Source organism: Cavia porcellus, unplaced genomic scaffold (assembly GCF_034190915.1).
Source record: "Cavia porcellus strain 051 isolate PalLab524CR breed Dunkin Hartley unplaced genomic scaffold, mCavPor4.1 scaffold_1, whole genome shotgun sequence".
Taxonomy (NCBI): domain Eukaryota; kingdom Metazoa; phylum Chordata; class Mammalia; order Rodentia; family Caviidae; genus Cavia; species Cavia porcellus.
In genome coordinates, this window is record NW_026947484.1 from 90,773,724 (window position 1) to 90,788,653 (window position 14,930).

The 14,930-nt window shown below is 36.4% G+C and overlaps 1 protein-coding gene across 10 annotated transcripts in view; it reads left to right on the top strand.

The window, feature by feature from the left end:
• Ccdc171 (coiled-coil domain containing 171) overlaps window positions 1-14,930 on the top strand; it is a 454,917-nt gene that overhangs the window by 370,263 nt on the left and 69,724 nt on the right. For 9 of the 10 annotated variants that reach the window (XM_063251434.1, XM_063251460.1, XM_063251455.1 and 6 more), the window contains one exon: window positions 3,485-3,637. The exons of the other annotated variant lie outside the window; for it this stretch is intronic. In XM_063251434.1, coding sequence (XP_063107504.1) covers window positions 3,485-3,637 — 153 coding nt within the window. The remainder of the gene's footprint in view (window positions 1-3,484; window positions 3,638-14,930) is intronic. 10 annotated transcript variants of the gene reach the window in all.

Sequence of the window (14,930 nt, forward strand, 5' to 3'; positions counted from 1 at the left end):
TGTGCTGTACATATATTACTGTGGTATAATGTTTTTTTAATTCTTATGGGAAAACACCCAGAAGTAATACAAGTGGAATGGGACTTCTAATCCTAGATTTTTGAGGAATTTCCACACTGATTTAGAGGCTGTGCCAGCAATAGTGGAATGTTCTCCCCGCCCCCTCACCCCCAGCACCTCCAGCATTTGTTACTAGTTGATTTCTTGATCACAGCCATTCTTTCTGGGGTGAGATGGTATCTCAGTGTTGTTTTAATTTACATCTCTCAAATGACCAATGATATTGACATTTTTCATGTATTTATTTTCCATTTATATTTTTCATCTGAGGAATGTGTATTTGTCTCAGATGCCCACTTTTGGATTGGGACTTTGAATTTGAGGGGGGAAGGTCTTGATTTTTTTCAGTTCTTTATGTGTTCTAAATAGAAGTCTTTTGTCTGAGGAACAATTGGCTAAAAATTTTTTCCCACTCTGTGGGCTGTTTTTTCACTCTGTTGATGATTTCTCTTGCCATGCAAAAGCTTTTTAATAAGGTGAGATCTCAGCTGTTGATTCTGCAAAGTTACTTCCTGTGCAGTCTGGATTTTGTTCATGAACTCTGTCTTCAAGATTTCTACCTACTTTCTCTTCCAGTAGATTTAGCATTTCTGTTTTAATGATTAGATCTTTGATTCATTTTGACTTTAGTGCATGGTGATAGACATGAATCTAGGTTGTCTTCAGCATATGGAGAGCCAGTTTTTGCAACATATTATTAAAGAGGCTATCTTTCTTCCAATGAACTTGTTTGGCCCTTTTGGCAAAGATAAGATGACTGACTGTAGTTTTGCCTGTGTCTTCTAATCTGTTCCACTGGTCCTCAGGTCTGTTTTTTTCCCCCCAGTACTATGATGATTTTATTATAGTAGCTTTGTCGTATAATTTCAAGTTGGGGATTGTGGTGCTTCCTGCCTTGCCTTTGTGCCTGTATTGCCCGGAATTGCCTTTGCTATTCTAGATCTCTTCTGTTTCCAAATGAATTTTAGAAATGTTTTCTCTAGATCTGTAAGGCATGCTAATGGTATTTTGATAGGGATTGTAATAAATCTGTAACTATTTTGGGAGTATCATCATTTTCACTATGTTGGTTCTTCCTATCTATGCGAAGGGAGTATCTTCCCATTTTCTGATAACCTTTTTGATCTCCTTTTTTAAGAGCAGTGTAACTTTCAATATGTAGATCTTTTACTTCCTTTGTTAGATTGATTCCAAAATATTTCATTTTTGTTTTGGATGCTATTGTGAACAGTGCAGTTTCTCTCTCAGTGTGTTCATTGCTTGTGTACAAGAATGCTATCGATTTTTGAGTGTTGACTTTGAACCTAGTTATGCTACTGAATCTGGTTGTTAAATCTAGAGGTCGTTTAGCCAAAGAAATTAGACAAGAGAGAGAGAGAAATAATAGGAATAAGGATAGGAAAGGAAGAAGTTAAATTATTATTCACAAATGACATAATACTGGATATAGAAGACTTCAAAAATTGCACCAAAAACCTGTATGTTTTACTTGGAAAAACTAGGTTAAAAATAAATATGTACTCTATATGTTTATTGTAAAGATGAGTGAAATAAAGCTTTCTTACACGGTTTCCAGGCTGCCACAAACAGCTAATAAATATTAGCTTTTTATTGATTGAGTTTTACAACAATTTTGGAAGAGGCCAAGAAAATAATTCTTTAAGGGTTTTGTGTAGAGCAAGGAGATAGGACTCAGAAAGATTATGTGACATTCCCACATAAAGCTAAATATGTGGAACAGTGAAGAACAAAAAAGCAAAATAAAAAACAAGACTTGAGATTGTTGGTATACTATCTCAGTTGAGAAGATAAACAAATTTATAATAACGAAGAGAAATTAAACATAGAAACAAATAGGTATGATTTCATACCTTCCAACTTTTAGATACTTTGGAGACCTATAGAGATACTTTATGTTAATATTAGCTATAAAGTTACCTTGAAATGAGTTAAAATAGGGTAGGTGAGGACATACAGCATGTGTCCAAACATGAGGTTGTTCCATGTTTATTAAGTACTAGGTAACAGAATTCATGAGTCTTTTTTTTTTTTTATCTTTTCCACTATCAACCCTTACAATATGGAAATGTGTAGGCACAGTATCTGACCTTAAGGAGTTTTTCAGTCTAGTAAAGAAGATAATTGTGTAAATGAATAAATTTCTGACAAAGGAGTAAATGTAATACTAATAGCAGGAATGAGAGATCCACAAAAAAATTAGGATAGAAGTTAACACTGTGCTTTTTTTTTCTATAAAGAGCATTTTGATAGAGATGGTATTTGTTTTTTTTAAAGAGCAATTAGAAATTTCCTAGGTAAAGGATTCTTGGTCGAGATGGTGTTTGATTTTTTTAAAGAAGCAAATGGGAATTTCCTAGATAAAATGCTGAGAATTTTCTCTTATGAGTAATTAATTTGCTTGTATTTCTCAGACATTGTACAGTACCGCTTCTTACTCTTTGTTCACTACATTATTTTTTCACATGCGTTTAGGATTGCTTTAATAACTGGTTTCTCAAAGCTTTCCCAACTCAACCTTCAGATTGAATGTAATTTGAAATTCCCTACCACTGTACATGAGTAACCATTTTACAAAGTTGTGACTGAAGCAGTGATATTTCTTTATTGGAAATAATATAAAATTATTTTTGAAAGTGTCTTTGAAATGTTTGAATTTACCTTGATACATTTGAGGTGTTTTGAAAGAGACTTAAAAAATGGATAATTGTATCCTTTGGGCTTAAAATTCACTGCAGGTTGCTTTAGAAGAGGGAATCTGTAAAATCTGATAAAGATTCACCAGTCCCTCCAATATTCTACTATTAAAGAGAAATAATAAGTTATGAGCATTTGTTTATGTTATCTGCTTTACCATATGCAGTGTAATGTAAGGCCGTTCCTGTGTTAAATGAATAAACACAATTATAGTTTTTGTTCAGTAGAGGAATCAAATTATTTACTAGCAAGACAGGATTATTTTAGCTCTTTTATTTCAAGATACTAGTCTTTTAGAAGGATTGAAAATTTTACTAACTCAGCTCTTGTTTCAAATACCTTGTTTGTATATCTATGTGTTGCGTCTCTCTCAAGATTGAAATTTAGGTCAAGTTACAACTTGAATTTAACTTTACTACAGAAAATAAGTGTGCCATTTTAAAAAACTGCATTCTAAATTTTAAGCGCAATAGATCAAAGTATGTCTTATTTAAATAAACTCTAAAATGAAGTCTCAATTATTTTCTTCCATACTTTCTTAAAATAGTCACTGTTTTCAATGTAAAATGTGAGGTTTAGCTTTATTAATTTCAAAAGAGATGAAAAGTTGTTTATTTTAAAATTTTAATGGTTTGCTTTCAAATTATGGAAATTCTCCTTTGGGACATGTTTCTTTGAATTGTATGTGACATTATTTTTATTTCTTAAGGCAATGATTAAAAGTTTCGTGGATGTCTACCAGCTTGCAAGTGCTAGAATTACTACATTAGAGAAGGAAATAACATCTCATCGAAGTCACATTGCAACCTTGAAATCAGAGCTGCACACAGCTTGTTTACGTGAAAATGAAAGTTTACATTCAGTAAGTCCTTGTATAGCATTTTTTTGTCTTTGGATCTTGGATTACATTTACATTTATGGTTCTTTTGCTCATAAGATCACTTGCCAATATGTATAATTTAGAGTAAATGATCAATCAAGCGACAAATTAGTGTGGAGAAAATCTTGATGGAAGAAAAGCAATTAATTTTTCCATTGTATCATGTATAAAGATGTGCATATTGTTATCAGTGCTGAAACACTACGTCAAGATTCCTTTGTGTTTGGCAGTGCAGCTGACAGTTGGATTTGGCAGTATGCATAGTTAAAGCTTGCAACTGTCTGAAGATTCAGTGTGTCCCATTAAGACAGAATATTATTAATTATGCGTATAACCAAAATGGTAATTAGAACATGTGATTATTCTCAGTAGAAAACTAGACTTATCCATAATACATGCCTAGCTAAAGACGCATGTTGTGATTCATCTATATGATTAAAATTCAGTTTTAGCACTCATATTATGTCTTAAAATTTTAGTCCATGATGAAATCTAGACTCATTTAAGACTAAAAATAATTTTTCATATTTGAATTGTGTTTGGGGAGTTTTAAAAAATTAAAATATTTGTGATATAAAGGCATGAAATAAACATTTAAACTTTTTCTCAAAAGGCAGATAGATATGTCAACAGTGAGAATCAGACAGTTACTAATAATTAGAACGTTTCTTTTCCCTTTTTGGTGTGCAGTGGATCAGGGTAACTGCTAATGAAAATCAGCATCATTTTGCTATTCACCTGTTGACCCATTTTAGATAATAATATCCAAAAGGAAAGGCTTGACTTAGCTAATTCCAAACAGATGCACAACTCTGGTTTGGTGCTTCACCAGCTTAAGATCTTAGCTTGGATGTCAGCATCCCAATGAAAACTTTGTGACTGTAATATTTAAAATGATAACACCTACCACCCCCAACTTGTTCACAAATGTTTTCTCTCACTGTCTTTCTTTTGTCCCATCTTGTCTAGCTAACTTTCATCTCCCTTTATTATTTTCTCCGTAGCATATGTCATCAACTGATAAACAATGTACTTTATCTGTTGATTGTTCGTTTGTTTCCTACTCTCTATAGAATACCAGTTAAATCCATAAGGACAATTTTGAATGTTTTCTTTACTACTGTGAATGTGTTATAGCTAAAAGCAATATGGGTTTCAGTTGGTGCTCAACAAATATTTACTGAATTAAAAATGTAGCAATTACTCCAGTAAACAAAAAAATAAGTTATGTGACTTGAGATGTGAGTTCAATTTTTAAAATGATTTCTTAGTAAGAAATCATAGTATTTGGACCTCCATCAAGAAAAATTAAATTGAAGAGAAAGCTCCAAAAAATGTAGTTGGATTTATTCTAGCTTCTGTCTCTGAAAAATATTTGCATTTCTTCCTGATAATTCTCTGATCCCACTGGTTAATTTTACATTGCTTAGATTATGTCAGCTATGTTGGGTTGTACTATTGTTAATTGTTAGTATTATTCATATAAAAATAATTATATTTTAAGAAAGGTAAGGTTTGATAAAGGGAAATTGTTTTTCCATCTGTTCAAAAACTTTATGTTATTGTATTACTATCTTAATGAAAGTGTGCTTAGTATACTCACGGAACAAAACTCTACTTTGCAATCTTTTTTCTGTTGTGAACACCTCTGTAGCATATGCTTATCCTCTCATTTGAAAGAGGTGGTTCTCTCTGGCAGTGATTCTCAAGAGGGCGCATGTATAATGTAAAAAATTATCCAAGCTAATTCTAACATGTCTTCTAAGGAGAATACTGCCCAGTTCTATATTTATACAGAATATGTGTTCTCCTATCTTTTTCCTTAATTGAGAATCACTATTTCTAAAACAGTAATAAATTTGTATGATAAATTTTTATTTTCAAGACATACTTATATGCATTTCTTATATGCATTTCTTGAACCTGGCAAACCTCTCTGAGGGAGATAGAAGGGCAGGCTCTTGAGGACTGGGGATTTGGCTCAGCAGCATAAGTGCCTGCCTTGCAAGCACACGGTTATGAGTTTGATCCCTGGTACCGATAAAAAATGAAAAAGACAAAAAAAAAAAAAGGAATGTTATCAAATGTAAATAACATACAATCCAACTAACAGAATTATTAAAAATACAAGATTATTTTTTCTCACATAGCAAGAAGACTAAAAGTTCGGTAAGTGATTGCCATCTATGGTTTAGTGGCTCAACTTTTTATGCAGTTTCTTTGCACTCCTTCATGGTTATAAGACCGCAACCTGGGATTTTTATATACATTCAAGTCAGAAGGATGAGATGACGGTGCAGTATCTGATACGTAAATACCTTCTGTGTGTTCATAGCTGTGCTTTGGAAGCCTTTTTACCCATTCAAAATATTTTTATATATTTAAATATTTATGTATTTTTAAAGAAGAGAAAGCCTTCCAACCTCTGAAAAAATTTTTACTTACATCCAAAAAGCTGGAAGGAGAACATGTGTTCATCCATGGTTATAATTACTCAAAGGAGAAAGGAGTTAGGAATGAATGGATGTTAGCTTAACTAATTAATAGTGTGTGTTATAAGTCAGATTCTGATTCCAGTTCTGTCAGTTGCTAACCATGTGGCCTAGGTCTCAGGGTTTTCATTTCTAAAACAGAGTATGAAACTGCTATCTAATAGAGATATTGAAAGGTCTAGCGAGAAGTGTTAAAATACTTTGGACTTGGCACTTACTGAATAAAAGAAAAAAAAGAGAATTAGCCATTATTTTAATCACTCTTATCTTGATAGAAAGTAATTGCTTTGTATCATCCCAGAAATAATTGTTTACTTTTTTTTTTTTTACTACTTTAAAAAAATCTTTATTCTTGGACTTTGAAAATAACTTTCAACACTTAAGAAATTCAGTTAGATTTTTTAAGAACTTTCATCAACTTACAAATCTAAAATTGGCAGCTATAAACTTTATCATTTTGTTCTGCTTCCTCCAGTAGCATTAATCATGTAACTCCTCCTGTACATCACCATCAGTATAAATCAGTGACTCAGCTCTCTGTCCTTTCTGTGGCCTTGTTCTCCTTCCATTGATCCAGTCTTCTCCCAAAACTGGTATATAGATTTAATGCAATCCCTATCAAAATACCAACAACCTTTTTCATAAAAATAAAGAATCCTAGAATTCATATGGACCCCACAGAGACTCAGTATAAGAAAAGCAATCTTGAGCAGCCGAGAGCACAACAGGAGCTACCCTAATCTCAGATTGCATGTTATGTTACACAGTACTTCCAAGAAGATGGCAGAACAGTTAAGCAGCAACACATCAGGCTCTGCAGATTTGGAATGCAGATCCTAGAAAGTAAAAACTTGTGGAAGAAAAGGAGGAAGGTGGGATCCAGGAAGAAATTGGGAAAAGTGGGCCTTACAGAGAAATTGCAGACACAGGTCTCAACACAGAAAAAGGGATAGGCAGTCTGTACTCTCTTCCTGGCACCTGACTAATGGTGTGGGAGGTGTGGGAAGGATCGAATCTCGAGAGCCACAGTGAAAGCTGAAGACTGCAGTGGCCTTCAGGGTGAAGCATTGGATGCTGCAACAGCTGGTGAGTATGTCCAGTCCAAGTGACTGCTGGATCTTCTGAAAAAGATGCCTGGTCAGATCCATTTTAGGGAGAGGCCAACTGAACCTGGGACTCAGAGCAGTCATGGATTGGTTTCAACTCAGGGCTCCCAGTGTTAAACTCCCACAGTGACAGGAGGGACTACCACAGGAGGTGTCCTTGGTCAGGGAGCTGTGGTCAGGCTGGCAAGAGATGCCCCGAGTGTTATAAAATAAATGACTCGGATCTCACTTCTATGATCAGAGGCCAGGTTCAACCTGAGTTTCTGTGGATTTGAAAGTTCAGGCAGCACCCTACATTAATCCTACTTCGGGCGGGTTTATTGCAGATCTGGACTCTTCTGCCTCTATTGGGTACCAGTGAGAACAAGGGCAGGTCTTGAATTAGACACTACTATAGAAATGTGGACCCTAAAAGATAATCACAGTTTGAAACCACACAGAAATTGCTTTTTTCTTTGCTTTTGGGTTTTTATGTCCTTGTGGTTTTAATTTTTGTATGTGCGAGGTAAACATTGTTTTGAATTGTTTTCTCATTCTTTCCTTCCCTCCTGTCTTTATGAGTTTTCCAAGGCTTGGGTAATCTTCCTTTGTTCTTCAGGCTAGTTTCTAATTGCTTTCTCTTCTTTTATTTCTCTATTTTTTTCCTCTACTTTTAAATTTCCTCCTCTTTTGGCTGTATTGAGTGCATATTTACGGTATATCATTTTCTGATATATGTTAGATTTTGTTTTGTTACAAAACCATAAATTTTGTACCTAGGGTTAAAGGTAGTAAATTATTAATTAGTCTGTCATGTGCTAGTCTGTGTTTGATACTATTCTTATCACTGATTGTACTACTTTAGCCAAGGTTACGGAGATGTATGCTTTTTTGTTTTTCCTTGTATGCCAATACCTAGATTGTCTGGGGTCATAAGCAATATTGCAGTCCAGTACCAAAGAACTGGGTGCTAGGTCTAACAGGCTGCAATTTTTCTTCCCTAATAAATATGATAAAAATGATCTGGAGAGAAGGGCAGAGAACAAAGGGTGCTTTGTTGCCTTAGTCTGGTAATCAAGGGGAATGCTATTGAAAATAATTTAGTATGGTCAAATTCATACTTTAAAAAAAACCCAAAAACCTCTTTCAGCTCCAGTGTTATGAACCAGCTGGATGTGAACAAGGAAAAAGGTCATGTCAGAGATAATTCCTGGGACTTTGATTTTTGAAATAAAAGGACCAATAATCTCATTTACTGAGATGGCAGACAATGGATCAGGAGAGAATAGTATGGATTTGGTTTTAAGTATGTTGAATTTGAGGTACTTGTGAGTCATTCAACTGGAGATGTCCAGAAAAAGATGCTTGAATGGAATTTGAGGAAGATACCAACCTGAAGATGTATATTTTAAATTATTTTTATAGAGATTGGGCTTGATGTAGTTAGCAAGGGTGAGACTACATAGAAAGAGTTTAGAGTAAGAAGAAAAAGCAGCGTAAGAATGAAGCTGAGAAAACTCCAACACATACTGTCTGAGTAGAAGAAAATAAGGTAACAAAGGAGGCTGTGAGAGACCTAGCAAAGCGATAAAAATAAAACCAAGAATATGATATCATTAAAATAAAGTATTTCAAGAATAAGGGCATGTTGGTAGTCAGATGCTTCTGAAGGTTTAATGAAATGAAAATTGAAAATGGCCTTTAGAATTAATAGATGGAGACTATTGGAAACTTTAGCAAGATGTTGAGAAATAAATGGGAATTGATTAAAAACAAGAAAAATATTGAATTTAAACTGTCTCAAGGATATAATATGTTCTTAAGTACGAGGCACAGAGGTTGGAATGTTTTAAGATGGGAATAACTTAAATATGTTTCTGTTGTTGCATGGGATGGATGGCCAGCTGAAGCTGGAGAAGCTGTGTTAGGAGAACTCCCACAATTTAAAGCCTGTACAGTCCATTAATCTATGACAGTAGTCAGTTACCAGTGTAGCCAGCAATTGTCAGAAGCTGCCAGTGATTTCAACTTCTCTTACATTACACTATGGCATTGCACTACACCTTCTTCACTATACTTTTCTTCGGGAAGTTCAAGACCAAGTTAAGATGAGTCCTGTATCAAATACACTCATCTCCTTATATCTATCAGTGTCAATTAGGTCTCCTCAGAAATTGCCTTGGAACCATGCATAGCACCTCTTGGCTCTTCAATCAGTGTCAGCCATCATGATGAGTCATAGCCATTGCTTGACCAAGTTGTTTTCCAAGAAAGCTTGGAGGATTGTTTATCCTGGTGACTCCTGGGCACACTGTACATTGAAGATCACTTTCCTCTGTGGTCTCATAATCTTCTTGATCAGAAGACCAGGGACTCACTGAGTATCTCTGTATGACGCAAGCAGGGGTCTTTTTCATGTTCTGCATCCTCATTGACCTTGAAGGGCTGGGGCCAAAATATTTGCTACCCTCTTAGCCCATCTGTCTCTTTAATTTTTGGTCTCTAAATCTCAGTTGTTAAACATCCAGAAGAAAAGACTGATAACAATACAGTATATGAGAGGCAATAAGCTTAACATTACTATCTTATGTAAATATGAAACACCTTAGAACATTAAATGAAACTTATTTTCTACTATCCATGGATATTTTAACATTTGAACACCTACAGAGTGTTCATAGTTACATATTTTACGCAGTAAATCTGGAACCAAAACCATACATGTTACTGTATTATGACAATTATGACATTTTTGCAACAATCTGAATTTCTGTTTTGACATAAAATACCCCCCTTAGTCGGTCATCCCCATTTAACACATAAGAAATTTCCATACAACCTATTGACCTTTAGTGGAATGTGAATCTCACAAGTCTTCAGTACCAGCAGAGGTCTGAATATGAAACAAAAGTCTATTGCCATAAATAATCCTCACTTCACAACTTTGGAGCCATGAGTACATCTAATGCATCATCAAGCTAGCAATAATTAATTATCATGGCTACATGAAAACCTTTGTATCAGAGCATCTTTAACTCGATAAACTTGTTGTATTATTTCTTTTGGTGATGACCAATGCGAACATACAACAATGATAAATTTTGTAACTTTAGTTGGAGTGTCTCCCATAATGCCATGGAGATCACTGAGGCCTCCAATCAGTGAACAAGAACTGATCAAATATATCACCAGGCAGCTGTTTTCTTACTCATCCATTGGAGTCCTGTCCAACAATCCCAACTCCAAAGGACCTTGTTCACTCATCTCAGTAATTTTTTTAAATAATGAGACTCTCAAGTTCATAACAAATAACAATACACATCACACTTACATACCCAGTCTTTACATCATTTGGACCAGCTGGCAACCTAGGTGGAAGCATGCTTTGTAAATACACAACCCACCCAAACCTTTGAGCAAATGGTCCAAAAATGCAAAAGAAAAAGGGAAAGAGAGAAAAATTGTTGAGCTCCAAATAAAAGCAACAGTTATTCACAGAACTGACAAATGGACAAACATGGACAGATGATCTGATGAACGATCTGTACAGATTCACACAAACACAGAAACAAGCACACAGCCTGTCGGGGTCCATGAAAACAAACAAGCACACAGCCCATTGGGGTCTGTGAGAACTCTCCAAGTTCCCTAGGGACCATTTATGTGTTTGTACCATGCCCCTTTGCTGAACCAGCTCACTTTCTATACCCCATGCTCTCAGTGCGGGAACACCTGCCCACCTCCACTGCTCCATGCCCTCAGGGCATTTCCTAGTATCTGGGCCACTTGGGCACTTCTGTATGGGCACTTGTGCTTTCAGCTCCACGTGTGTGAATGATCACTAGCTTAGCAACTCCTAACAACCACTTATAAACAGACTGGACAAACAGACAATGGATATGGAGAGACTGACAAGCATCTTACAAAATCAGAGTGCACTCATATATATATATATATATATATATTTTTTTTTTTTTGTCTTTTTCCTTTTTATTGGTAACGGGGATCGAACTCACGATTGCCTGCTTGCAAGGCAGGTGCTTATGCCACTGAGCTAAATCCCCAGCCCCTCAAATATATTTTTAATGAAATTGAATTACAATAATTTTTTACAAATTTAGAATTTATAGCTATAAATTGACTAGTCAGATTTGTTGTAGGTCAATTAGCAGAAATTTCATATAAAAGGACTTTAGAAAGACTATAGGAGTTCTGCCAGCAAAGGGAAGATAAAGGGACATCTACATCAAGGGCCATTGTAAAATAGCTGCTGCCTCGCCAGCATAACCAAAAAGCTTTCATTGAGACAAAGAGCAAAGAAACTCGTATTGCACATGCTTACATTATATACACCAACCAAAGAAATACCTAAAGCATAAATTTCTGCTTTGGTTAACAGGCTAATAGAAAAGTGCTCACATAGGTCAGTAAGACTAGTTGTAGACCACAATGTAGGTTCAGGAGCATGCAACAATATAATGAAGCGGCTAAGACAACATTTCATGTTACAAGTTTGCAGGGATGTAATTGAAGGTATACTCTTCACATAAAAAGAGCCATACAGCAAGGAGAGGAACATGTCCATTTCCATACTATATTAGTTTATAACTAGGACAGTTCCAAGTACTAGTAGGAAGGTAAAGACATCAAGTGGTGCAAGTTTCAATATGAACACATGAGGCCTTGAAGTTGCCATATATCAAGTGGATGTTGTAACAGCATTATCAAGTTTTTTAAAGGTGAGAGTACTCCAGTTTGTAAAGTCAGCATATGTTACAATTTTGCTTGGAATACTAGAGTAAATGGTGTAATTACTTAGAGAGGCAAGGTCTCTGCATACTAGAATCAGATAGGACCCAAGAATGTGTTTCAGTTCTCTCTTCTGTGTGAGACAAATGAGAGACATTAACTGTTTTTTTCCCCATTGAACCCAAATATTGTATTCCCATCTTTTCTTGGGGTTATGGGATCCTAAGTTCCCCATAGTGAGCTGAAGAACACCTAAGAACAAAATACAAACAAGCATTAAAGAGTTCATTGTCAATTTGGTAGATACGGCCACAAGAAGCTTTTCAGGAATTGGTTCCTCTTCAGATGCATGAAGCAAGTCTTTGGCAGACTGGATCAGTGCTTTTATATTATCCCAGGTCACTGGCCAAGTAGTCAATGTCTTGGGTAGCTTCCAATGCAGCTTGGCTTGATTCAGCAAGAGGCGAAACTGTGGAATTGGGTTGTGTAGCCTGTGGTGCCAGCTCATTCTGTGCAGGGTGAATGTAATGAGCAGGAATCCACGCAGAGCCTGTGGGGATAACACAGAAACATGTCCTCTTCCCCATGTCAGCAGGGGTGCTGGCCTCTACCAGCCTGGGTCTGGGGGCATTTTGTACAATACAAAAAATTTTGGCAGAGGTTTGTTCTGGTGAAAGTGTATTTGAACTGGGAAAGAAGAAAGTCTTGTTGGGAAACACAGGTGATTTAAAGTAAGTAGCACCATGGACAGAATAGAAGAAACCTGTATGGGGGTGCATTTTTCCCCTGTAATTGTTTAAAGAGAAGAGTTTGAAGTGTACAGTAAGTTAATTCAGTGATAGCTTGACCAGTGGGATTGTAGGGGTTACCAGTAACATGATGAATTTGTCATGTGAAACAAAAGGAAGCAAAAGCTTGGGAGGTATAAGCTTCATATTGCCTCAGAACCATTGTCAGGTTTAAGAGAAGAAGGTAAACTCATGGCTGCAAATGCGGCTAGGAGATGTTGAATTACATGTTGGGTAGATTTGCCACGCAGTGGCGAAGCCCAAGTGAAACCAGAAAATGTATCAACTGAAAAGTGAAAAAATGAACAAGGTTTTAAGGAACAGTGTGTGACATCTGTTTGCCAAAGGTCGTTGGAGGAGAGGCCACAAGGGTTGACAGCATCAAAGGGAAAGGGGTGAGATGTGGCAGCACAGTGTGAAAAGGCGGAAATAATAGCTTTAGCTTCAGAGAGTGGAATATAAAACAATTTATGTAGGGAGTGAGCAGATTGATGAAAAAAGGCATGGCTTTCTTTAGCATTATCAAAGAAAGGGCAGAGAATACCTAGTACTTGATCAGCAATACTATTACCTTGTTGTAAAAAGCTGGTCAGGGGTTGATGACTGTGAATATGTAAAAGAGAGAGGCACAGTAAGTGCAAAGAAGAGCCTGTAAATGTAAAAGAAGAGACATTAAGTGTGACTCTATTGCCTGGGAGAGATAGCAGCAGAAGATAAGTGTAGGACAGCATTATGCACATATAAACAGTAACTAAGTTAAGGGTTTGGGATGAAAAGACTTGCAAAGCAAGGATAACAGTCAGCTCACTACCTTGAGCAGAGATTTGCAGTAGAGAATACAGGTGTTTCCAGGTATTATCAACAAAATATGTTGCAACTCCACAATGGGAAATCCATTGGTGAAGACAGTGAGGGCACCCTGTAGAGAGGTATGAACCAAGCAAGTTTGAAGAGAAAAGGGACGTAGGGTAAACAGAGATAATGAGGATCATGGGGCAGATGGAAAGAAATGGAACCAACATAGTCAGCCAAAGTGACTTCAAGAGAAACAGTAGAATACAGCAGGAAGGAGAAGTCAGCATTGGTGAGTGGTAGAACCATATCAATCAGATCAATTCCAAGGAGTGTAAGTGCTCGACTACATCTTCAAGATATAAGAGAGGAAGTAGCATTGATAATGGAAATAAAGCACTGCCAAGTGAGTTAGGCAAATGTAACCATTCATCAATAAATACCTTCTTGCTCCGGATGGCAACAGGAGCCCTTGTGGGCGACGGGGCTGAGTGAGAAAGGAGTAAGGAGAGAGAGCAGTCCTTCGGGACTCAGTCCACCATACCTGAGCTAAGTGTGTGAGCAGTGCTCAGCGGGGCCTGCTGTAAAGGAGGAGAGTGAGAGATCACCTCAGCAGGATCTGTGTGACCTTGCAAAGCACTGAATAGAGGAGCTAGTTTTTGAGTGGTCAAAGGAAAATAGGGCCTTGCCCAATTAGGGTAGAAATTGTTGTAGTGTAGAAAGTATAGCTGGAAAGCAGAAGTGCAAGGTAGGTAAGGCAGGCATTGAAAAAGAACAAAGAAGTCAAGGACCTAAATAAGAAAATGGTTCTGAGCATTGACCTTTTTCTGGGGCAATATGAAACCCAAATTCTGCTGAAGAGTAGAAGAGATCATGGAGAATAAAGGGATTCAGAGGGAGAGCAGCCACAAAGATGTCATCCATGTAATGATAGACTTATAAATTAGGAAAACATTTTCTAAAGGTAAGCAAAGCATTATCAATAAAATATTGACTGAAGGTTGGACTATTTATCACGTCTGAAGGTAATGCACACCAATGATACCTATCTGTAGGCCTACGATTGTTATAAACTGGAACAGTGAATGCAAAACAAGGGTGATCCTGTGGATGTAAAGGAATAGTGAAGAAACAGTCTTTTAAATCAATAATAAAGACTTGAAATTCATGCGGGATAAGGTTAGGATGAGGAAGACCACATTATAAGGGGCCCATAGGGACTATAAATTTATTTATTTTCCGGAGGTCATGTACTAACCTCCATTTACCTAGTTTGTTTTGTATGTGAAGATAGATGTGTTCTAGGGGCTACTAGTAGCCAATTGTTCCTGAACTAAGGCCTCTTGACACTGATAATTTATGTTTAGGT